Source organism: Ptychodera flava, chromosome 11 (assembly GCF_041260155.1).
Source record: "Ptychodera flava strain L36383 chromosome 11, AS_Pfla_20210202, whole genome shotgun sequence".
Classification (NCBI taxonomy): domain Eukaryota; kingdom Metazoa; phylum Hemichordata; class Enteropneusta; family Ptychoderidae; genus Ptychodera; species Ptychodera flava.
Genome location: NC_091938.1, coordinates 1782701 through 1808749, shown reverse-complemented (window position 1 = coordinate 1808749; position 26049 = coordinate 1782701). Strand labels below are relative to the sequence as shown.

Below are 26049 nucleotides of genomic sequence, written 5' to 3'. Positions count from 1 at the left end.
AGTTCAGGTAGAAACAAAAAGTTACTGAATTTTGATTCAGTTTTTTTCCACAAACAGTCAGCAAATTTCAAATCAGTTTGGTGGAAAGTTCTTCACTACAGTAATTAAAAAAATAAGAAAAGTTTTGAAACAAATATGAAAAATTGAAGACAGTACTATGAAAGATTACATTTCCATAACTTTAGCTGAAGTAACTGCAAATTGAAAATCAGAGCAATCTTACGGGTAGTTTCTGAGATCTAGAGTTTCACCATTTTCACATTTTTTCGACCTCCTTTGCATTATTTTAGGAAATGCATTCTGTTAGGAATCTAAAGGCTAAATAGCAAAACAATATGATTTTTGAGTAGATGAAGTAGATGGCCAGGGATATAAACATACATGTTTAAAAAAACTGGATTTTCCACCCATCAGACAAGTTATCATTGTCTGATAGGTATGACAAAGAGTGGAGCTAAAACCGAACAAAATGGCTGCCAAGTAGCTACATTGGACCGTTTGCGGAAAAAATGATGAGATGTCGTATACTTCGCTGTCTTTGAACAAAGTTTGAAACAAAATCATGTGAAAAACATTGCAAAAAAGTTCCTGGAAGCCATAACTGGATCATTTTAAAAACCTAATCTGAATATTTAGCAGCCATATTGGAAAAATAGATAAACAATGCAAATGAAGTTGAAAAAGTTAAACATTAGATATTTTGGTAACGATAGTATCAATTTAAATCTGATTTTTACATCAGTGATGTGACTACCAAGCTACTTACATTTCAACATTAGCATATAAACATCAATGGTGCATATCGCAGGCTGTGGAAGACGTTCTCCCATTTCAATTAAGTTGCGAACATCTTTTGCTTTGACTCCTTCATAAGGTCTACCACCAAACGTCATGAGTTCCCATGCAGTGACTCCAAAACTCCAAACATCACTTTGATGAGTAAACCTTCTGTGAGTTATACACTCCAATGCTAACCATTTGATTGGCATCTGAAAACATGTAGAAGATTGGTGATAAAATCTCTCAAAATATTTTTGAAATTATATATTTATTCAAAATTAATGTTCACAACAATGCAAATGAAAGAAATATGAATATTTTTCCTTCTAAAGGTTATAAAACAGTTAAGAAATCTTTGCACAGGGAATAATGGTACTTTTATTTAAACTAATTTTAAATACTTGCCCTCCAGGTGAATATCTCACAATATTGCCTTCAGAGTCAATACTTCAATATATATGCCTTTCCTCATTGAATAATGACTTCTAACCGTGACTCACCTTTCCACCGTCAGCTTTGTATTCCTCTTCATTAATTTCTATGAATTTTGCCAGTCCAAAGTCAGTAATTTTTACTTTTGTAGGGCTTTCCACCAGTACATTCCTTGCTGCCAGATCACGATGGACTAACCGATGCTCTTCCAGGTACACCATACCTTTGGCAATCTGAGTACACCAATTTAGGAGATGCTGCGAACTCACTTTGTCCTTGTGTTCACGTATATAGTTGAGTAATGCTCCAAGTGGCATAAGCTGAGTGATCAACATCATGTTTTGTGCCATGCAGACACATAGCAACCGTACTAAGTGATCATGGTGGACTGTTGCCATGACATAGGCTTCCTGTAACCATAGAAACCATCTATTATTTCCAAGACGATAAGAATGTAATGATAATTCCCAAACAATATGTTATGCTCAGAACAGGTGACATAACTAGAAAGCATTTGCAAGCAAAAGCGAAGTTCCAAAGACCTGGAGCAGCGGAAGAAAAGACAGTGTGTGACGAAGATTGGTGCAGAATGAAAGAGTGCTTGGGATTTTCAACAAGCAAGCACGTACCTATAGTGAGGGCTTATACAACAACAGAAGACAACTAAAGTCAAGGCAGTACAGGGAATTACAGTACACAGATTACAAATGCCTACATGTACGGTAAAAATGCAACAGATACGTACGGGCAACAACGCACGGAAATGTATATCAGACGAGAGGAGACATCAGACCCAGTCCGTCGAACTTGAAAACCGAGACCACATGCATTTTCATTTGATTAAAAGCAATTAACACTTCATCTGTTAAGAGTTTTTACCACTGACTAAAACAATTTTCATTGCTATGTCGCTGTTTTCACAAGATACTGACCGTGTGATCTTGGAAAGTTGAGTTGCTTTTACGTGCAGCCAACGCATGCCGGTGCGGTGATAGACAGCTCACTATGAATGCCTAGCTCTACATGGCAGGGCTGTGTGTTACTGGCGTTAAACGGCCTCCCAGCACAGCCCTGCAGACTGATATAGAAAAAACCGCTGGTGGCTCCTCAGAAATATGGTGGACAGTTTCTCCGCCGAAACAGCCGAGTTTGAATCCAAACTTTGCATTGATCTTCGTTTCCGAGCACACCCACCTCGCCTAGGTACACCATGTGTCCAGCCGCACTTGTAAACTTAAGTAAAGCGTACCTTTCTCTCTCTATGCGAGGGAAGCGTTCTTATCCACCGCCATTGTTAATCTCATTCAACCCAAGAGCACTGGGGCGAAAACGAGCGTGAGTCTAAACCAAAGGCGTATATGGTAACAGTATAGTGCCATGTACGGCAAATATGTAGAGAAAAATAAAAATCAAAAACCAGCAAAAAACAAAGCGAAAGAAAGCTAGAATTATTAATAGCTGAACGCAATTTGATATTAGTGCAATGCAAAATAAAAATAAATAAATAAACAAACAAACAAGAAATGCCCGCAAAACCCATCCGAGCTGAGCGATGATGTCATAAGCGTGTCCAAATGCATTCTGGGTAATGAAGGTAAAATTTGTATATAGCATGTTCTATGGTAGTAATACGAGAGAAAGAAAGAAAGAAAGAAAGAAAGAAGACAAGTCATCGTTGATGACACAGTCCCTGCTTGCTAATGGGTACTTTGATTACAGGTCCTGTGATAAAAATACTTTGATACAGATGGCACTCAATGGCCAAGAATGAGTTCCATGGTGATGAAAACAAAACTAATGTAGGCCACTATCCTACAGGTCATTACATGAGTCAACTGGGAATTAGTTGACAGGATGTTGCAAAACATTTTTTCATACTATCCTAACACTAATAGAATATCACCGGTACCATATTTCATAAAGTTTAATGCAATATTTACAACACTATGAGATCAACATCTGTATCAAGTTTCATCAAATTTGACGTTGTATTTGTGGATATATCACTCTAATTAGGAAAGTTCATTACATATGCAATTACAATTTAATTACAATGACAGTGATAAATGTCTTTTTCACTGTTAAAGCAATGTGAGCTTAACATCTGTACAAAGTTTCATGAAATTTGATGCAGTATTTCTTGACACATCAACCTAATTATGAAACTTCAGTAATTGACATGATACTGCTACATGACGTGAAACAAATTGACGAGCATGTATGAAATATGTCTATGTCCTTGTACCAACTTTGAATGATACGGATGGAAATATGTCTGAGTTATGGCTCAGTACATGAGAAAATTGTAACAAAATCGCCGCCACACAGCGATATTTGATCTTACTGTTTAAAAAATCAACATGTATATGTATGACATAAGTCAATGTCCAGGTACGAACTTTGAATAAAATCAGTTGAGACTTGCCAGAGTATTGGTTCTCGACATGAAAAAAAAAACCATAATAAAATTGCCACCATGTGGCCATATCGGACCATATCGAGAAACAAATCAAAGTACATATTTATATCGAAGTACATATGTATACTATAAGTCAATGTCCTTGTACCAACTTTGAATAAATTTGCTTGATACATGTCTGAGTTATGGTTCAGGACATGGAAAATCGTAAAAAAAATGGCCACAAGGCGGCCATATTGGATCGTATCACAAAACAAATCGATGTGCATATGTATGACATAGGTCAATGTCCTTGTACCAACTTTGAATAAAATCAGTTGAGATATGCCTGAATTATGGCTCTGTACACGAAAAAATCATAACAAAATGGCTGCACAGCAGCCATATTGGATCATATCACAAAAAAATTGACGTGCATATCTATGATATTGGTCAATGTCCTTGTACCAACTTTGAATAAAATCGGTTTAAACATGTCTGAGTTATTTATTTATTTATTTATTTATTTCGAACTCCAACACAGATATGATACAGTTAAAAACCATATACATCCGCACTTACAGGAGGATTTTAGTAAAAAATACAAACAACATGATGTTACAGGACAAGAAAGCAAGTTAAAACAAATGACATGCACAACAAGGACAAAGTAAAAATTCAAAAGCAAATGCTTTTAGCTTTTCTTTTAAAACTCGAAACAGGAATGTTAAAATTGGTAGACATTGATAAAACTATTATATAGCTTTGGAATGCGATTAAAAAGTGAATTGCTAGTAAATTTAACTCTACCACCAGGTTCATGAAATGTCCGTTTCTGTCTAGTTGATCGCCCAGGAATGTGTAAATTAAAAATTGGTTGCAATCAAGAAGGGCATTAATTGATTTGTGAAGAAAAACAAGGTCAAAATAAGTGCGCCGTTTAGACAGCATTGGTAAATTAAACATAACACACATATCATCATATGAATAATCATCAAACCTTACATTTACAAGATAACACAAATATTTAACAAAGTTACGCTGTACAGCTTCCAGTTTGTCTGAGTACACTTTGTCAATACTATTCCAAACAACTGATGCATACTCGAGTTTAGTTCTAATGAATGTTTTGTAAACCACGAGCAATGCATCCACTGACAACCGTTTGCCAAACCTTTTTAGCATGCCAAGTAGTCTTCGAGCATCAGTGACAATTGAAACAACGTGAGTTGAAAAAGTTAACTTTGTGTCTAGTGTCACGCCTAGGTCACTGTAACTATAAACAGTCTTCAAGTTGTGAGCATCAATATTATAATCCCTCTCAATTGGCAATCTTTTCAATGAAAGACGAAGTACTACACATTTGTCATAATTAAGGTGCATTTTCCATTTCTCAGACCATGTGGACAAGTAATTGATATCTTCTTGTAACATTGAACAGTCATTCACACTACGTATAATCTTAAACAACTTCAGATCGTCTGCAAAGCCTAAGGAGCCACATTTAAAATTACCAATATATCATTTAATAAGGAATGAAACACAGTGGTCCCAGTTGTGACCCCTGCGGAACCCCGGACTTAACTAAGACAGGGTCTGATCTACACCCTTTAACATTAACTACCTGGGATCTATTAGTTAGGTAGCTACTAAACCAGTCAAGGAGGGCGTCTTGGCGCTGTGGCGCTGTACATGGAAAAAACCGTAATAAAATGGCCGCCTGGTGGCCAGATTGGATTGTATCACAAAACAAATCGACATGCATATATATGACATATGTCAATGTCCTTGTACCAACTTTGAATAAAATCGGTTGAGATATGCCTGAGTTATGGCTCTGTACATGAAAAAATCGAAACAAAATGGCCGTCTGGCGGCCATATTGGATCGTATCACAAAACAAATCAATGTGCATATGTATGACATTGGTCATTGTCCTTGTACCAACTTTGAATAAAATCGGTTGAAACATGTCTGTGTTATGGCTCCGTACATGAAAAAATTGTAATAAAATGGCCGTCTGGCGGCCATATTAGATTGTATCACAAAATAAATTGATGTGCATCTGTAGGTCATAGTGCTATGCCTTTGTGCCAAGTTTGAACGAAAATTGGTTCAGCAGTGTCTGAGAAACTGTTGATGACGGACGGACGGACGGACGGACGCACACACAGACGAGACCCAATCTATAAGTCCCCGCCGGAGACTAAAAAGTGAGCAAAAACTAAACAGCTGGTCTCTGGAACTAATTAACACACAAGTCATGCACAAATTAGATTCACATACATGCACAAATGCAAACCCACGGAATGTGCTAGGCTGTACCTCAATTGTACCTGTGTGCCAAAATTACTCTGCCCTGTTTTTCAAAAGAGCAGATTCAGTCATCATATAGGCATCTGTAGAAATCTATATCACATACAGATATGTATACATTTATCTGAGAGTGTGTGTGTCACTGACTACAAAGTCTGGACTTACCTCTATATAAACAATTCTTGGTTTGAAAGTGTGTCTCTGTGTGTGAGATTTGACTACAAAGTCTGGACCTACCTCTAACAATTCTTGGTTTGCCTTTGTTGATATTCCTTCTCTCATAACCTTGATTGCCACAGGAATACGGACATCATCACCTTCTGGTAACCATATACCCTGATGGTGGAAAGAGGCTCTGTGAGATATTTTTGTACTTTGTTATATGACTGTCACATTGCATGAGAATTTTATTTCTAACATATCTGTGCAATAATGTTTCTATGGGAATAATTTCACTCATAGCATTAACTTCTGTAATCTATTTAATCGATCCACTCAAATTAATATTTTAATAACTATACAGCAGAGATATAGATTTGAAGAGAATATGATTTGTTCTTGTAGTTATTAAAGCTACTCTAATCAATAGTTTCTGAAAGCTCTAAAAATGTGATAATTGCACTGTTAACAGGATATTTGTAAAGAATCTTGCCAACCTTGTAGACGGTCCCAAAGGCATCTGATCCTAGAATTCCACCTTTCTTAAGTTCTGTTTCTTTGATAATACGAAGATACGCTTTGTTTGGTGCAGCACCACTTGGAGCAAGAGGCTATGATGAAGAGATGTGTACTTGATTTAATATTGGTATAAATGCTGAACATTGCCACTCTACATGTATTGCAAGTGTCCATGACTATAACAGAAAACCTGGATGCACTTAATTACATTCAATTTGACAAATGCTGAAATAAGTTTACTTTTTCCTGTAGCAGCAGTGTATTATTGAAAGAGAAGCTCTAGTTTAATGAGACAGGACTGAACTGTTATGAATGATTAAGCTAAAGGAACTGATATCAATGGAGATAACAAAAACCAACATTTTAGTTCATAAACTAAAAGATTTTAAAAAGCAGGACAGTAGTTCTTGAGGTTACCATCACATGTTGACAAAAAACTAATCAGTCTAAAAAATGGTTTTTCGAGAAATGTTTAATTTATTAAACGTCTGGTGAAACACCCATGTTGCAAAATCACAGAAATACAGTTGATGGTCTATAAAACAGTTATGTTCATTTCTGATTTCCTTTAGCACGCATGAAATTGGCAAAAGAAAAAAGCAATGTGGACGTGTCCCCTAAGCCTCTCCAGTCGACTTTTTTGGCTTTCCGAAGTTTGCCCGATGCCGTATCTCATAACGGGAAGTAACTATTTCACACCTCCGTAAGCTCCCCAGGGGGGTAACTTCTAGGGTTTCCGCTTACATGATAAGTACAGTGCCCTCCTTCACTATGGGAAGACGTTGTCGGTTGCATGCACAAGAATAAATTATCAACACATCAACCCTGTATCCACTTGTCTTTACTTTAACACTGAAAATAACATGATTCTGGATCGCGATGCAAATCGACAGTACATAAAACGTAAAACCGTGATTAAAATGCACTATAACGTTGAAGGTTGGGACCGCGATGCAAATCAGCTGCATGAACAGCAACACTGAATGTTGGGACACGGTGGTTGGGACTACCATTAAAATGAACAACAACACGGAAGGTAGAGATCGTGATACAAATCATCAAGGTAGATTTCTACCTCCATAATACAATTCGACAGCAACACGGAACGCGTCATTGGGACGGCGGCAATTAAAATGAACAACAACGGGGAATACTGGCCCATGCAGCCCGCCATGAAAATCGACTGCAACATGGAACGTTTAAGACCGCAATTAAAATGTACAACATGGAACATCTGGACCGCAATGCAAATCAACTGCAACACCGAACGTTGTGGCCGTCATTAAAATGCGTATGTCTGCTATGTATAGCAAAAGTTTCAATTCTCGCTAGCGAGCGTTCCTATGCCTGCTGTACACTAGACAAAATGACGTCAAATTTATCGCGAGGGCTTGATTGCAAATGCGAAAGACGGATAGAACGCAATAATAAGGAAGTAAACACATTTTTTTGCGAATCGCCGAGAGAGAAGTGTAGATCAACAAAAGACAAAAAAAACCCCATGTTTTGTCTTTATTTTGCCATATATTTTTGACAAAACAGTTTCGCCACTGTGGCGAATTAGGATTGATTGTTTTTCGCTACTTCGGATTTCAATTGGCATTGGCGAACGTGGTGAATGGGCAGCGTGAACACAGGTGGGTTGCACTGATCGCACAAGAGACTTTAAACTTTGTTTTGTTAGCGGATACCGGGCAGAGATAAGGCGGCATGGGACTGTTATTCAATGTAAATGAACACCACTGTGACGTCACAGTTGGCCAATAAGACTCCCGCTGTGGGCGTGACCTTGGTGTCACAAAATGACCCGATAAAACCACGCATAAAAATATAAAAAAAATAGTGCCAATGTCACTGTTCGCAGACAGACAGACTGACATACACAGACTGGCGCAGAGTGATGACATTGGCCCTCGACAAGTGTACCTTGGCCCATGGATAGTAATAAAGATATAACAAACAGCTGAATGTAATAATAAAAAAGTTAAGTATAGGCCTATACAGGCACTGAGGCTGAATATGTTACAGCAATTTGATTAGTTTCTTTTCCTTTTCTACTTCTGTGATAATTTTTAAGACAATCAATCTGCAAGGCAGTTTATGAATTGACAAATATGTTATCTTTTACAAGCACACAGCAAACTTTTCGTGATTTTTCATTTTATGGGGGCTACAACTTGAACTTTACCAAAACACAAAATTTTAGATATTTCTCTGAAACTTTAAAAAAGGCAACCTAGCAGTTGATAGAGCTTGGTTTATGTTATGTAGAGAATACGTTTTATGATACATGAGTTGATGAAGGAGGAATCTTTGCAAGTCCACTTAAGGTCAGCCTGACCAAAATGGCAAAAAGAGCTGCAAAAATACCTATGGTAATTAAAGATTTTATCATAATTTGGGCATATTTAATTAACATCATTTGTGAGAACATGTCTACTAAACATCAAAGCTATTAGACAAGTGGTTTTTGAGAAACAAATTTTTGACCAAAATTGGCAAAAATTGCCCCCAAAATTCAAAATTCTATATTTCAACCTAATTTTAATATATCATATTGACATAAACCCTAAGAACCTGTTTACTAAATATCAAAGCGATCAGATTGGTAAATTTTGAGGAACAAATTTTTTGACCAAAAATGAGAAAAAAATTGCCCCATACAAAATTGCAGATTTCATCCTAATTTCAATATATCTTATGAACATAACTTGAACCCTAGGAACCTGTACACTAAATATCAAAGCTACCAGATCAGTAGTTTTAGGAGAAAATTTTTTTTGACCAAAATGGCAAAAATTGCCCCAAAATTAAAAAAAATTGCCAGTTTCAACATATCTTCAATTCATTATATCAAGATAAATCTTAGATACCTGTATCCCAAATATCAAAGCTATCAGATCAGCAGTTTTTGATAAAAAAGTTTTTGACCAAATATTGGGAGAATTGCCCCAAAATTACAAATATGATAATATCAATACAATTTGTGCAAACTTGACTGAGGTCATCCCCAGGAAAATGAATACCAACTTTCAAAGTGATCACACGAGCGATTTCTGAGAACAAGATTTTTGACTAAAAACAGAAAAAATACCCTAAAAATACAAACATGCATATTTCACCCCAATTTGTGCACACATAATTTAGAATACCTAAAGAAATCTGCATATTAAGTTTCAACCCAATCTGACCAATGCTTACTGAGTTTTGGCCATTTAAAGGATTTTTCCTTTTTCGCCCTCATTTGCATATTTTTGGCACTGACATGTTCATTTGAACAAATTCACATCTCCACCTCCAGGTGCACCTGTTCACCAAATACTAAGACAGGAGCCCTTGCGGTTTAGGAGTTTTTAATCTGGACGGACTAACAGACATACAAACATACATACATACATGTACATACACACAGACGCCATTTTGCCACCTTATAAGAATACTTCCCATTTGCATATATACATATGCATATATGGGAGCTAAAAAATTAACACTCGTGCGTACTTTTAGGTTGCAATTCTGTTGTGAGTGTAATAATATTGCCCTCCTGGAAGATATTCAGTCACAAGAACGGGATCATTTCACCAGACCTTTAAGTTTGATGAATGTTGAACAGTAAACGTTCAAAACAAAAGATAATTAAATGATTGAAACCTGTCAGTGCAAGCTAACTACTGATTGGTTACTGGGTTGTTTTTCTGCATCATATAAACGGTAATCAGTTTCAGTAGGGTACAAAATAATTTTATTTTACAAATTGAATAACTTTTGCTTATCTTAGATGACGACAACATTCTGCACTGTGGTGGTAGGCTACATAAATGTGCTACTCAAATATGCTGCAAAATTCACTACACTACTTCCAATTCATCATAAATGATTGGTTTATGGAACTTGTCATCTTAGTCATACGCATTATTCAAGCACAAGTATCTCATGACTTTTTAAAAAATGTTTAATCTCACTACCTTGAGCCATTATAGCAACATAGTAATGTAATTATATTATTGTAGTAAACTTGTACATGAATCACGTTGTACCCATAATATTATACATTAAAGCATGTCATGTCCTTAATCAATCACACAATAATTTCCAGCAAGCTAGAGAGTCAAAATATGATAATTACCTCTGCAAAAGTATCCATTTTCTGCAACAATCAATGCATGAAATACAGAAACAAAAAAGGGAAATTAGTTTGGAAATTGATATATCTGCTTGTGACACAAAATAAGGGAAAAAGATTACACGAGAAAGTGGCTTGCAAACTTGTAATTCTTCCCTTTACATGCTGTAAATAGTTGGATTTCTTTAAAAAGTATGTTGAAAATGGAAATTGAGTCTCTGTGTACTACAAATTTGTTATTAATTGAATGTACATGAAAATTAAAGAATTATTACCATATATAAAGTGGATTAATAACAACAAGAAGTTTCACACACTGCTGTATGCAGAGTTAATTTTAAGATGGTACTTGGAGATTCGGATATCCTTGATTTACATTGAGGTAACATTGCTATTGTGATATTGGAAGAAACAAAGCCTCGTTAAAATGATGCCATTAAATGTCTAGATTGAAAACACAGCCAATATGAATACAATAATCATAGCCGAGCTAGCTATGCAACTCAGAAAAAAATTTCAAAATAAATGTTGTATGCACATAGCTGACAATGTGTATGATTCAATATGCCTGCATGGCAAAATACCACAAAACGTTAACCTGTTCACCTTTGATACTTCTAAAATGTTCTACACTCACCATTGATAGCAATGAATGGGTGTGGCAAAAATCATGGTGATAGATGGAAAGGTGGATATGGATGTCACAGGGAAAACCATGGTGATAACAATGAATGGATCTCACAGGGAAAAACCATGGTGATAGATGGAAAGGCTGATATTCCTTTACCAGAGAGTTTGTCCATGTTTTGTCATTGACTATGAAGAAATTTGTTTGATGACAATTGTGCATGTTTTGTCATGGACTATGATGAAATTTTTTTGATGACAATGGTCCATGTTTTGTCATTGACTATGAAGAAATTTGTTTGATGACAATTGTGCATTACAGATGGTATTTGTGTAGTAATAATTTGTAATGATATTGTGTAAACTTTATTGACGAAAAGCTGAAAGTTAAACTAAGGCAAAGTCTTGTAAGACGTATTCAGCTTCTTGTAATGTTATTGTGCATTTTGGTATTTTGTAAAATATTAAAGAATGCGGTGTGAATAAACGATAACTGAGCACAAGGCAATTTTTAAAAGCAGTTGACTTGATTAAAACTTACATATTCATCTTGCATAAATTTTCGCATCTTCTCTTGTTTGTGTTTTCTTCGCATTATAAACCCAACAACAAGGAGTACAATGATGACAACAACAATGACAACCATGATGCAGCCAACAATAATTGCACTACTGTCAACAAAAATCAAAGGAACGAATAATTAGCAATCCAGGGTACCTGATACTTAGAAATCACTCAACTGCTGGTTGTCATATAAGGATGACAGTCATGAATATTCATGAGCACAAGACTGATGCTTACTAACTCAGTGGTTCACTGATATGATCGTTTCATAAATATTAATTATAACAGCAGATAGCTACTTTGTCTCTGTGACAACTTTGCCTCATAAAGACTCTGTCATATCTGAAGTGGACGTACGTATTGTGAACCTATACATCATACTCAACCATCAAATCACTTAGATGATGGCGTCTATAGCTTTTCATATCCATCCAATGAGCAATATGCTCACTCCTGTTGCCATGGTATTTATTGGTTAAGTCAGCCAAGTACTGATAAAAAGAATTAGGGCAGGAGTTTCAATTGGACTTTTGAAGTAGGGGGGCCAAGATAAAAAAGCAGCTAGGTGGCTTGCAGTTGTGTGGCAGCTAGTATGAGGGTGTTGTGGTCATTTGGTCTGGCTGGGTCCAGGTAGGGAAATATGCTGTCCCGGCCAAAGGCTGAAATTCCTGGAAAATTAGCAAAAAATAATTCGCTTTTTACAGCTCATTTAATACACTTTTATTATTTCTGAAGGTCCTGAAATATTCCAATACTGTGCTCCTGGAAACTAAAAGAAATAACCTTATAATTTCCTGATGATAGTTTTCAAAACTTTACAAGGGAGGATTTTTTGTCTTGGTATGAGCTGTCAGATTTAAGGTCAGGAAATTAGAGGTGACACAGTGAAGTGTTGCTAAAGCCTCCACCATGGTCTGTTACTTCATGTTAGATTTATACATAGTTTTAAGTCTCACTCAATCAAATTCATAATTATCAATATTTGAAAAACAAGAGTCCCAAAGTTGCCACATTGCATTCTTGTTATAAAACTTCCATAATCAGTTGAGGGGGGGGGGGGCTGGAGAGATTTCCCTTAAAAAAATTAGGGGGAACTAGACAAAAATACCACAATCTTTTGGGGGGCCGAAGGAAAAACTCCATCAACTAAATATTTGCCTAGAAGACCTGATCTTATATGACAGATAAACTCAGAAAGTGTATTTAAACTCAAAATTTGGAAATATTCACATTATCGTGTTCTCCTCCTCAAGCGTCATGAAATGTCCAGCATTTAGCTTGTAAACACAGACCATACAGTGAACAGTCAACTTGGCAACATATAAAACCAAAGTGTTTGATATAGAACACTGATATAACATCATTTGGGACAAAGTAATCATCAAAATAATCAAGAAAAGGGTATAAAATGGATCATTTATAGTGGATAGAACAAAAGAAGTATTCATGTTTAAGAATGTGCTTTTTTCATAAATTTACAACCCTTGTTCATATCATAGTTTTCACAAAAGTGTGCCAATTGCAGTCCCTGCAGAACATGATTTTTATGGCCACTTGATTGTAACTCTAAAATGTTTTGTTATTAAATGATCACTGTACATGTATTGTTCCTACAAAATGTGATAAACTTGTCAGACTGTATATGTCTTAGAGTGTAAGCAACCATGTATATGTTGGCAGGGGGTATGGAAAAAACCCATGAAATATTGGGGGGGGGGGCGCAAGCTTCTGGCAAATTTGCAGTAACAGTTTGCAAGAAGCCTAAAGTATTAGTAAGAGTAGCAACAACACATACCTTGGTGATGAAGTTGCCTGACAAACTCCATTTCCATCATCAACCAATGGGTGAAGACAAGACTCTACACACTGACCAGTTAGTAATCTGTAATTCTTACATTTGACACAATCTGCTGCAGATCCACCTGTACAGCCATCAGTACACTGTACGTGACATGCTTCACAATGCTTGGTTTTTTCATCTGCATAGTAGCTGCTATCTGTGCAGTTACTGACACAGACCTTGTCGTCCATTATACTGGTATATGGTTGGTTCTGTGGGCATTTAGATACACAAAACTGGAAGAGAGTATAATTATGTGTTTGGGTTATTGGTATAATTAACACAAAATATCACAACAAGTTACTATCAGTAGTGCTATGGAGCTTCATAAAGTCAGCTTTGGAAAATGGTTGAGGGAATATTTTGCAAGAAAGTTTTCATCAAAATCAGATTATTTTTCCTGCTTATAAGCTCTGTTTTCTAGATGTAGCAGTTGGTAAAACTGACAGTTTGAGAAAAGTTTTTTGAAAAATTATGATTGATGAGTCTTGATGATAAGAAACTCACAAGATTAATTTCTGTTAATAGTTGATTTAATGTAAACAATAAGTTTACATAAAAGTCTGTGATTCATTTGCATCAATGTTAACCTAAGCAAAAACAAGTCATCATGCTGACACATTCCCTACTTGTTAATTGGTAATTTGATTACAGGTCCTTGGAGAGTGAGGATAGAGTCCTGTTCATTAATTGGGTCTGTGATTAAAAATACTGCAATACAGATGAGGCTTAATGGTCGAGAATGAGCTCCATGGTGGTGAAAACGTAAAACCAATCTGGGCTGCCACCCTAATTACAAAATGTCATTAAATGTATCAATTAGTAATTAATCAACAGGATGTTGCCAAACAGTTTTCAGTCTATTATAACACTGACTGATTATTACCTGTTCCACATTTCAATTTGTGCTTCTGGACATCATCCCCAAAACAAAAATTCACTATGTATACAATTTTGCAATTAATTTAAACAACATTATTATGTGTCACTGAATTGTATTACAGCACTGTGAGATAAACATCTGTACCATGTTTCATCAAATTTGATGCAGCATATCTGGACATACCGAATTCCTCCGATTCTAAACCCCGCACGTTTATAACACCCCCTCCCCCGATTATTTATCGATTCGTAATTGGCCGTTAGTTTGTTTATAACACCCCCAGGGGGGTACAGCCAAATTCTGACTGGAACAATAGAGCCATTGTCATGTAATGAGACAAGGATAACCGCGACACCTACGTGCTTATCAAAGTCACAAACAAGTGCCAAAGTGAAGTATCAAACCTCAAAACAAGGCATATTATTGTTGGCATTTGGAACGTGTCAATCGGGAACAGTTCTATTGTTCCTGGCGATAAAATTCCACTTGGATTTCGCTACCTAAATGAACATTCAAAGAGTTGGATTTTTGAGCATCTCGATCTAGTACAATGCCGTCTTTTCATCACTGTCATTTTGCTACCGTCAAAATAAGCAGATTTTTGAACATCTTGATCAAGTACGAATCAAACATTTCGATGCCATTTGGCTATCATAACATGAACATTACAATAGTCAGGTTTTTGAACGTGTCGATCAAGTACAATTCACTCATTTCATCACCATCAAACAACCATAATTTACACTCACACAAACACAAAAAAGTTTTGGTATCAGTAGTTCTCTTTTTGGATACTGTTGTGGCCCTAAAAAGGGATGTTTCATTTTTTTGGTCAACGGCATGATTTGGTCTGTTTTACTGAATATGTACAGTGAAAAGAGTACCTCAGACTAATTGCTTTAGCAGAGGTACGGCCGCATCATTCGCCAAAACACCAACGTGATATTTCTGTGCCATGCCAACTCTTGGAGAATGGATGAATGCTTTCTTCTTTGCCTTCAAATAGTATTTTTTGTTGACTGACAAGTCACGATCGATGATATTTGAAAGTAACCTGCTGCATCTCGCTTCAAACTTGCAACTTTGCGACCATCTTGACCAACGGCTACAGGAAGGTGACGATATAGACTTCGACGGGTTTGACTTCGATGAAGAGGACAAATGTATCGACAAACGCGACATCCGAAGTTTCTTCTGCTCATGAACTGAAAATTCTTTGAATTTCTTCCGTAATAATGTTTTATTAATTTTGTAGTTTTTATCATGTAATAAAAGTGTTTATTGTTTGGACGGCATTTTGTGCCTGTGTTTGTCCTTTTCCTGAACTAGTTCCCGCATGAGTAGAACGATAGTGTAACAGATTTTCAAGATTATGCATGTTTTCGAAGTCTTGCGAGTGAAAAATACTCAACTTTATAAATTGCCCTATAGACTTAGTTAGAACAAAAACGTGCATGTTCCATGTTCGTACTATATTCCGAACAGTTGATTATAGATGACTGAATTCCACATAAAGAGACATTCGTTCATCGATACAAGTAATAAAAAAAAAACTTCAAAGATTTATTGCCAAAAATTCAATTCAATTCATCAAATTGTAAGCAGATTGGCGTAGCAATCTTTCATCTCGGCAAGCTGATGCTTCAACACTTTATCAGTTTGAGCCTGCCTGTTCGTAAGATCACATTACGTTTCGATACGGTTAGACTTTTTAAAACTACCGTAGGAGCAAAATAATAAACTCACAACGTGTAATTGATCGTTTATTTTAAGGAGTACAGTAATTGGAATCGTAAATAGAAAACATCGAAGGGACACATCACACTGTATGCATGTTCTGAACAGAATTTTACCCTGACCTCATGCACTGACACCTTTGACTTATTGTGTGAATTGACCAGTCACAGCCAGCGGAACTTTAGGGACTTTCCCTTTACTCATTGTCTGACCTTTGCGGCCATGCTATGGGGAGCTAGGGCCGCGTTCAAAAAAGTGGTGAAGGGGGGGGGGCTGGAGGAATTCAGGGGGGGGGGAGATTTGAAAATATTTTGGGTAGTCGAGGGGGGGGACTTGAAAGTTTTGCTCTGCCTATAGGGGGGACCTGAAAATATTTTGACTCCCAACATTTTGATGTCGTCCAATGGTTCTAATGTTAGTAATAATTAAACAAAATCTAGAACCGTTGTGTCATATTTTATGTCTTTAATCTTGAAAAAGTCTAAAAATGTATGAATGCCATTAAATTTTCGTAGAACAAGTTGGCCTTGTAATGGGGCAGGAGCTACAACTGTTGACAATTTTTATATATTTCTATGCAATGTATCAAACACAGTTTCTTGGTGTCTCTCTACAGCATGCTGCTTGAAAAACACAATATTCAGTTTATCAACAAAGCCCATTTGTCTAAATATTGGTGATAATTGAATGATGCAAATGCACGGTACGCGTAGGCTGTGTTGGCAAGCTGAATACTGGACAGCTAAACATGCTGTAGGGAGTAGAACAAGAACGCAATTGTATAAACTGATGAACAAAAATATTGTCAAAATAAAAAGTTAATACAACTACTGCCCTGCTACTACATACTGGCAGTGACAGTGATAAATGTAGCTCTGACTCTGATGTAGTTTAAGAAGAGTTTATAGGACACTCAATTGACAGTGAAACATACATCTTCTTGTACACAAGATCCAGCCAGAGAGCAACACATAGAAGACTAGGGGACTAACAGCTACCATCGATTTTTGAATTCTGGCATATGAGAACAATCAAATATTACAGAAAAAAGATGGGGTCACCATACTTGATCTTATACAAATGTACGATGAAAAGTCAGTTTTCTAAAATCACTTAAATCAATTTATAAAACCATTCATTTCAAGTTCATGCAGTTGATGAAATTTTCACATCTCATTGTACCAATAACACAAAAGTAAACTTGAACAGTAAAGACTCTAATTTAAATGGAAAAATGTACGACTAAAGGGAATCTTTTATTTTTATCAAATTTGCCATTATTACACCCAAAATTTCTGAGATTAAAACATTAACTTCATGGAATATTTTAACCTTCAAGTATTGTCAATTTTGTAAAACATTTTATAAGTGGCATCTAAGTTGTATATGTCTTGTACTTTTGAAAAAAAAATCGGTAGGTCACTGTGCTCATTTTTTCACAATTGGTTAAACGTAGCTAGGAATACACAATTTTCATACTCTCTCATGACTGTCATTTTGTGTGCTTTTCAGCTGGTGCCATTGAACTGGCCAGAGTTGGATAAAGTCAAGTCGGCTTAGACTGAGAAATCCAAAAAGTTCACTGATGCATTTAAAAATGAATCAATTTAAGAACTTGCCCTAGGTATATGGCTCTACAACGTGCTGATAAGTGGTAGTGTTGAACATCTGCGTGCAGAACGACATATTACATTTTTTTTCACTCTGGGTGAATTCCTAATAAATATGCGGCTATATGGTAATTTGGGGGGGGGGACTTGAAAATATTTGAGGGTATTGAGGGGGGGACTTGAAAATTTTTGAGGGTATTGAGGGGGGATCTGAAAAAAATAAGATTTCAATCGCGATTCCTCCAGCCCCCCCACTCCATTTTTTTGAACGCGGCCTAAGCTGCTGCTGGGGAGCGTACTTGTTGCAACGAAGTATTGTCGTGATGATCTATACACGAAATACGAAGATTTATTGCTATTATATTGTTTAGCAAAAGAAGGTATGGCTAAATTTCAAAACTTGTCGATCTCCATTAATTTATACTGTACAAATTCGACCGCCAGTATCGACGCAGCATGGCCATGAGTCGATATCACAAAGTATGAGTTGACTGCAGTGCTTGCGATAATAACAAAAATTGGCATAAAATTTGCATAACATTGCATTAATTAACATAAATTAACTACAACGTTCGATTTCGCATTGACATCCGTTTATATGACCCCAACCCACATCTTTTCCGTTACCTTTGGTTCTGAAAAGGGATTTTAGAATCGGAGGAATACGGTTCCACTCTAATCAGGAAAGTTCATTTAATAACATGCAAATTAAAGATTTGTTACACGGCCACATCCCATTTGATCAGGGAGTAATTCATGTACCAAGTTTGAATGAAATCACTCCAGGAATCACTGAGAAATTTGCGTGAATGGGACATATGTATCAACGTCAAATACAGGCAACAAAATGACTGTCACAGGGTCATATTGGATCAAATCAAAACAATGAATCGATGTGCATATGCATGACACAAGGAATAATTCTTGTACCGAGTTTGATTGAAATTGCTTTAGGCAATTCTAAGATATCTTTGTGAATGGCCCTGACAGACAGATGCAAACATGCACGGACATAACCAAACCTATAAGTCCCCGCGGACGGTGTTCGTTGTGACTAATAAAACTCAGAACATCATAATTCAAAGACTTTGGTCCAGCCTGAATTTTACTATATCTGATCTGATGCACTACTCTTATTAATAAGTTAATGATAATTAATTCAAAGACTTTGGTCCAGCCTGAATTTTACTATATCTGATCTGATGCACTACTCTTATTAATAAGTTAATGTTATGTACAATCCAAAATAGTTCCTATGATAATACTCTACTCATTTTAGATAGTCTAAAATAATGACTCTGATATTGCCCTAATCATTTAGATACAGTCTAAAATAATGACTCTGATATTGCCCTAATCATTTAGATACAGTCTAAAATAATGACTCTGATATTGCCCTAATCATTTAGATACAGTCTAAAATAATGACTCTGATATTGCCTTAATCATTTAGATACAGTCTAAAATAATGACTCTGATATTGCCCTAATCATTTAGATACAGTCTAAAATAATGACTCTGATATTGCCCTAATCATTTAGATACAGTCTAAAATAATGACTCTGATATTGCCCTAATCATTTAGATACAGTCTAAAATAATGACTCTGATATTGCCCTAATCATTTAGATACAGTCTAAAATAATGACTCTGATATTGCCCTAATCATTTAGATACAGTCTAAAATAATGACTCTGATATTGCCCTAATCATTTAGATACAGTCTAAAATAATGACTCTGATATTGTCCTAATCATTTAGATAGAGTCTAAAATAATGACTCTGATATTGCCCTAATCATCATAGATACAAAGACAAATAATATTGGTGATTTTACTCTGGTAATCACAGAAGCAATTTTAAGTAATTACAGTGATATTGCCCTGGTAATTATGGATACAATCTCTAATAATTATATGATATTATATGACCATGATATTGCCCTCATAGATACAATCTAAAATAATTACCGTGACATTGCCTTGTTCATCGTTGCTCATGGGGATTTGGTAGTTCTTGCATTGGTTACACTGTGTTGGACCATCACCATGACAATCACCTGACATTCCTCATTGCATCTTTGGCATATTTTGTTGTCATCTGGATAATAGTTTGGGAAACACTGTGGAACACATCGATTGCCCTGCTTGTAGCGTCGGCATTCCTTACAGTTCTCTGCTCCGTCACCAAAGCATGACTCGCACTCTTCATTACAAGCTTGACAAACCTACAATTCAAAACAAAGACGCTCCTAAACTAGGATCAACTCTGATAAATGGTTGAATTTAACCTGTTCACCCCCAATTTCCTGTAAACAGGTCCACAATCACCATTGATAACAATGTAAATGGGTGAATCCATGACGGTAAAACGGTTGAGATGATTGTTTGTCATTTGCTTATCAACGTTTGTGTTGATTCTGCAGTGAATGCTATATCGCCTTGGAATCAACTACTGCCACTGCACAGCAGATATTCAGAGTGTAGTCAGTATCAGTAATACAAATGAGCAATACACCAGCCTTGTTAGAACAGTAGCTGTCATTGCATTTGTGATTACATTTACATCTCTTCTAAATCACCTCCACTCTGCACTTATCAATGTGGTATTCACATTGAAGAAAAGTAATTCAAGTTCAGGGCCACTTCACAGGGTTCAAGGTGAGATGCATTTCCAATATGTACCACTGTTTCTTTCCATCGATAGGATTTATTTTGATACAAACCACACACATGAACACACTGGTACAAGACAATAACTATTACTTGTTCAATTAGTATGCTAATTTCAATCTGCTTAATGTTTCATTTCAAGAAGAATGCAACAAGTTTTTATTAGTATGCCCTGTACAGATTTTCTTTCCTCTATATTCATGATGTACCATTCACTGTGTGAGTTTTCATAACTATTAACTGCATTTCAAAATATGAGTGATAAACAACTGTGGAAAGCTCCAACTGTGGAAAGCCTTAAGTCTAGATTCAAAACCATCTTATTGTGATTATTGTGATTATTTCTGTAAAACGCCACTGAGCATCCCTGATGGATACTAGGCGCTCTATAAATATTGTTATCTATCTATAATCTATCTATCTATCTATCTATCGTTATCTATCTATAATCTATCTATCTATCTATCTATCTATAAACAACAAGATAACAAAGGGCATATATTTGTATAATTGGAAAACTTACCAATGTGTCAATGTACTGCCCCTCTGTATGTTTGTTGAGATAGTATCTTTGTGGACACTGAGACCCGTTTACCATACAGGCAGCCTGGTAAAAAAAGTTCAGATTAATTCATTGTCCATCAGAAAATGAGCGCCACCTGCGTAATGTTTAGAATGGTATGCAAGCTGAAGCTATCTGAGAAATAGGTCAGTGTATAGATACCTACATGACAGGAGTAACATAGCTAATGGCTGATGGTGGGGATATTGGACTTAATTACTAATACCATGGTAGACATTGATGTGGGAACAGCATTGGCACACACTTCCCTAAGTGATGGCTCAAAGCAATGAATGGAAGAAAGAAAAAGAACAGCAGCTATATTCGATTGAACTGTGAAACAATTGATTTGCCCATCTTACATTATGCATAATGCTTTGTCCTTGCAAAACCCTTGACCTAAAACTTATGAATATTACAGACACGTCTTAACAATGGCTTCAGACCGGTAAAATGTCACTCTGGACAGTCTGGCAAGATTTTTTCAGAATAAACACATACAAAATAAGTCATTATCATAGGTGAAATGTGACTTGAATATGTATTCCTGGTTTATATGAACTCATCGTTGACACATTTTGTCCTTAAAATACAGACAGCTCACCTTTGAATTATTCCAGAGAATCTGTCCACAAGATTTACATCCATCATCATCTATGAAGTCACTTGAACCGTTGCACCTTTGGGAATGGTTTAAAACAATGTCAACAAATCTTCTATAATATCACACTGCATATGAGAATATGATCTTCAAGAATGACATTAAAATTCAAGAATATTGAAAGTAGAAGTTATCTAAAAATCAGTCTGGTTTTAAGATGCTGGTGTAGCAGTACCTAAAACATCTTCATCTTCAATATTTTTGCAACTTGCAATGATGTTTTCAAAAGTCCTGTGTTTGAGGAATCAGATCACTTTGCCTTTTACTTTTAAAACAAACTGTTTCATCACTAAAGATACAACAAGTGTTTGTTGATTTCAGTGTTGACATGTTTTGTCAATTTATAGTTCATAATGGATGAGAAGCAGTTAGTCTATTGTTAATACTTCTACAATTCACCAAGATGGTATCAAACAAGGTGTCCCCATTCTTCCTCTGGTACTCCAAAATGAGCTTACAGCTCAAACAATGACTGTTGATAAATTGAAAAGCTACACTTGGAAAACCAGCTCCTCTAGCCTAATTCCCTGATACTGATCATTCACCAATAGTTGGACACTTTTAGATGGACACAGGGCAAATTAACAGGCTATACACTAATGTTTTGCCAGCTACATTACAGTACACATTTCAACATCAATGAAGGGAGCACACCTGTGAACTGTCTGATTACACTGATTGCCAATCAATGACAAAATAAATGTGCCTTTGAGAACTTTCAGAACACCATGCAATAATATATATTATTATACACCTACTGCCGTAACCTATGGGAGTTTGACCGTCCAATAACTTTCCGTATTTTGTATAGTACGCGGAGTCCCGAATACGGGAGACGCGCGACGCGCCTGTTTGACCTTTAACCTAGCGATTATCGGATGTAAACAAACTATTTTACGGTGAGTTATAGACATAATAACAACTTCCACCAAAATGTATTCGTAGTATAAGGTTTAAAACACGCTTAACACAAAACTGAGTCTAAATGCAATTGATTTTTACTTAAAAAAACTAATTAAATTGAAAACATTCAGCGAAGTTTGCTTGTACTGCACTGAAAATTAATTGGCTTAGTGCCAACGCAAGGGACTTGCACTAGGGAGCAGTAGATCGCGCGCGTTCCACTCATATCGCTCGAGCTCGTGCCGCATCCCTCAAAATTTACCATAGAATTAGTTTATACGGACGATTAATGGAGGGAGGTGTATAATAATAGGGTTATACACAAACTACGGCCCTGTATGGACGAGGGCTCAGTGAGTGACGTATTGGACGAGCCGAAGGCGAGTCCAATACGTCACTCACTGAGCCCTCGTCCATACAGGGCCGTAGTTTGTGAATAACCCTATAGTATTTATATGTTTTATAAACACAACTAGAAAATTTTAAGTTTTCACATTTTAGACCCAGAACCAATAAAAACACACTCTTAGAATAACCTTGAAAATACAGATTATGCAGGTCACAGAACAGGCCTTCATATCTTCATATTAGTCTATATCACTAGAGAAATACTTTTGTAGAATTCTAAAAACTGATATATATAGTATATATATATATATAGTATACATATATATAGTATATATATAGGCTATCATGAGAATGTTCAAATGCATGAAATCATATATTATCTGTCATACAGTTTAGAAAACCTTTAACTCAACAAGCAGGACTATTACTGAAAAATATTATGCAACATACCCAGGATTTTCTCCATCTAGTTTGCAATTTGCATCACACTTATGGCAAGTGTTATCTAGATCTGGGTACTTATCAACTGGACACTGAGCTACGCAAATTTGTCCATCTTTCATGTTTTTGCATTCAGTGCAGTTAGCTGGTCCCTGTTAAAAAGAAAAAAGCCATTTCAAATCAACCATCCATGACTTGATATTCTTGAACTCGTTTTATGAAACAATAGCAAAGTAATGAAACACACTGATGTGTATCAACTATGGTATTATATGTGCCTCAAGATTTACAGATTCAGTTTGTTGCCAACTTTCCTTCAGGAAACTTATGTTCATTTTCTTTCAAAAATTACAATCAAAATCAAAATCAGGGGTCACTCTGTAAATCTTGATACAAGTGAAACAAATTACAAAATATTTACTGCTATTTGAAATTCAAATTGGTCGCCATCCCTACGTTAACTGTCTAAGAAAAATGAAATTTTAGATTTTCACAAAAAAAGGATGACCAAAACTTCATTTAATCCACCAACTTCAAAATGAATTGACACAATCAGCAGCAGTGAGGAATCATAGATATTTGAGAGTCAAGATAGCTGTCCGCAAATTATTCTTGGAAGTATTTGGCGGTGAGATTTCTTCATGTCTTATGTACGTGATTACAGTAGTACTGGTCTCAATGGAGACTTTTGATAACAAGGCAATTGCAACGACTTACGGGTCCATTACATGATCCACGGCACTCTGGATGACAAATGCCACATTCCTTATCAGTTTCAGAGATCACATATTGTCTGAAAATTGTTTACAAAATACATGAATGGCAAATTGGAGAACATTAACATGATATAGGAGGTGCTGTACACTATATGAAATGTTTAAATTATATTTATGTGGCGTGTTTGAGGTGAAAATTAATATGAAAACATGATACATATAAACTTTGATCAATATTAATTGGCAACTAAGTATCGTTGTCATTCATGACAAATTGGGAATCAACGAAAACAGTTTCGTTAGTTCTTTATTGCTCACTTTTACAGCTTATAATTTTCATTCCGTGAATCTAGGCATTACTGCAAAATCCTGGGACCATACAAACTGTAGTGCAATTCAAGATTATCAAAGACAGTACTGTAGGTATTTATTTATTTATTCATTATGACTTAGGTGAGCACTGGTTGTTATGAAGATGATCTGACCCAGTGTTCTTAAGGTGTGTTGATGAGTATTTCAAGTTTAAGTTTCTGCAGTCTCTGATTTGAAAACCTACCCATTGTCAGTATCACACCGTTCAATGCACTGATCTTCTAGCTTGTAATTCCTACACTCAACACATTTGTCATTCCCTTGACCCCAACATCCAATGCTTGTGCACTGTCCATCACAGACATTCCCTTCTGAAACTGTATAGCAAAAACAACACTGTCAGCTGTCAGATAGAGACATTGTGCTCATTTGGTAAAGAATAGCCTAAATTGCACTCTAATCGAAATTGATCAAAATACTATATACATTTGACATGCAAAATTATAAAGCTATTAGCAAGACATTTTGGCCAATGATTGTTGACTATTCTAATCCACAAATTTCGTCAATATTAAATTAAATCTTAATGTAGTCATCTCCAGGTACCAAAAATCAACATTTGAACACTTTCAGCACCAGGTTAATCAGACTTCATCATCATTTGGACCAATTAGAATAAAGCCCTTCCAAAGCACTTGCAAACCAAATTTGAAAGCCATTAATCATATCTTATGACCTAAAGTTGACCCCAACTTTATATACACAAATTCTACCATGAACAAATCGATATCTTGTATTATCCTTATCAAGATAAACCATAAATTTGAAAGTTATGGGACAAGCACTTTCTGAAAAGAAGGAAAATTCACCAAAAATGTTTGTTCAGCACAATTTTCATCATGGTTTTCAACAAGTCTGGCTGAAATCATCCATAGAAACATACATGTTTTCTGACAAGATACACAAATTATAAAACTCTCCAAAAATTTTACATATTAAAATTTCATCATTTTCTCAAAAAACTTAGAATACACAAACTATCAAAGCACATATATTCAGAGGGCACAAGCAGCTGTATTTAGGTTTGTAGTTGATAAATTTATACATACAGACATCTGCCGAGAGATCACAATCACACATATTGGGCTAAAACAGTTGAATAATGAGCTAAAATCATATTACAGGTACGCATGGAGGAATGCTGAATTGCCAAGAATAATTTGACCAGGTTCAGTGAAAGTGGTGCCAAGAATTACCAAATGCAGTCTGAATAAATCATTACAAGATATGCCTGCAAAACATTAATGGTTTGAGAAGGAATGTAGAAATTTATCTTCATCAGGTTTTTATTCAATGAAGAATGCACCTCAGGTATAGATATTCAGACTATACAAATTTTACAATATTCTTTTGGTGTAACATTTGTTGTAAGTAAACAAACTTTGT

The 26049-nt window shown here is 35.9% G+C and overlaps 1 protein-coding gene across 1 annotated transcript in view; it reads right to left on the bottom strand.

The window, feature by feature from the left end:
• The window catches only part of LOC139143241 (receptor tyrosine-protein kinase erbB-4-like), a 30306-nt gene extending 5326 nt beyond the window's left edge, over positions 1–24980 (bottom strand). Inside the window, exons 1-13 of the mRNA XM_070713385.1 lie at positions 24848–24980; positions 24293–24368; positions 23585–23727; positions 21827–21902; positions 21184–21267; positions 19959–20215; positions 13714–13994; positions 11896–12025; positions 10731–10751; positions 6583–6696; positions 6164–6262; positions 1281–1622; positions 767–989 (exon numbers count right to left, since the gene is read on the bottom strand). Coding sequence (XP_070569486.1) covers positions 767–989; positions 1281–1622; positions 6164–6262; positions 6583–6696; positions 10731–10751; positions 11896–12025; positions 13714–13994; positions 19959–20054 — 1306 coding nt within the window. The 5' untranslated portion in view covers positions 20055–20215; positions 21184–21267; positions 21827–21902; ... (1 more) ...; positions 24293–24368; positions 24848–24980. The remainder of the gene's footprint in view (positions 1–766; positions 990–1280; positions 1623–6163; positions 6263–6582; positions 6697–10730; positions 10752–11895; positions 12026–13713; positions 13995–19958; positions 20216–21183; positions 21268–21826; positions 21903–23584; positions 23728–24292; positions 24369–24847) is intronic.
• Positions 24981–26049: the final 1069 nt, after the last annotated feature.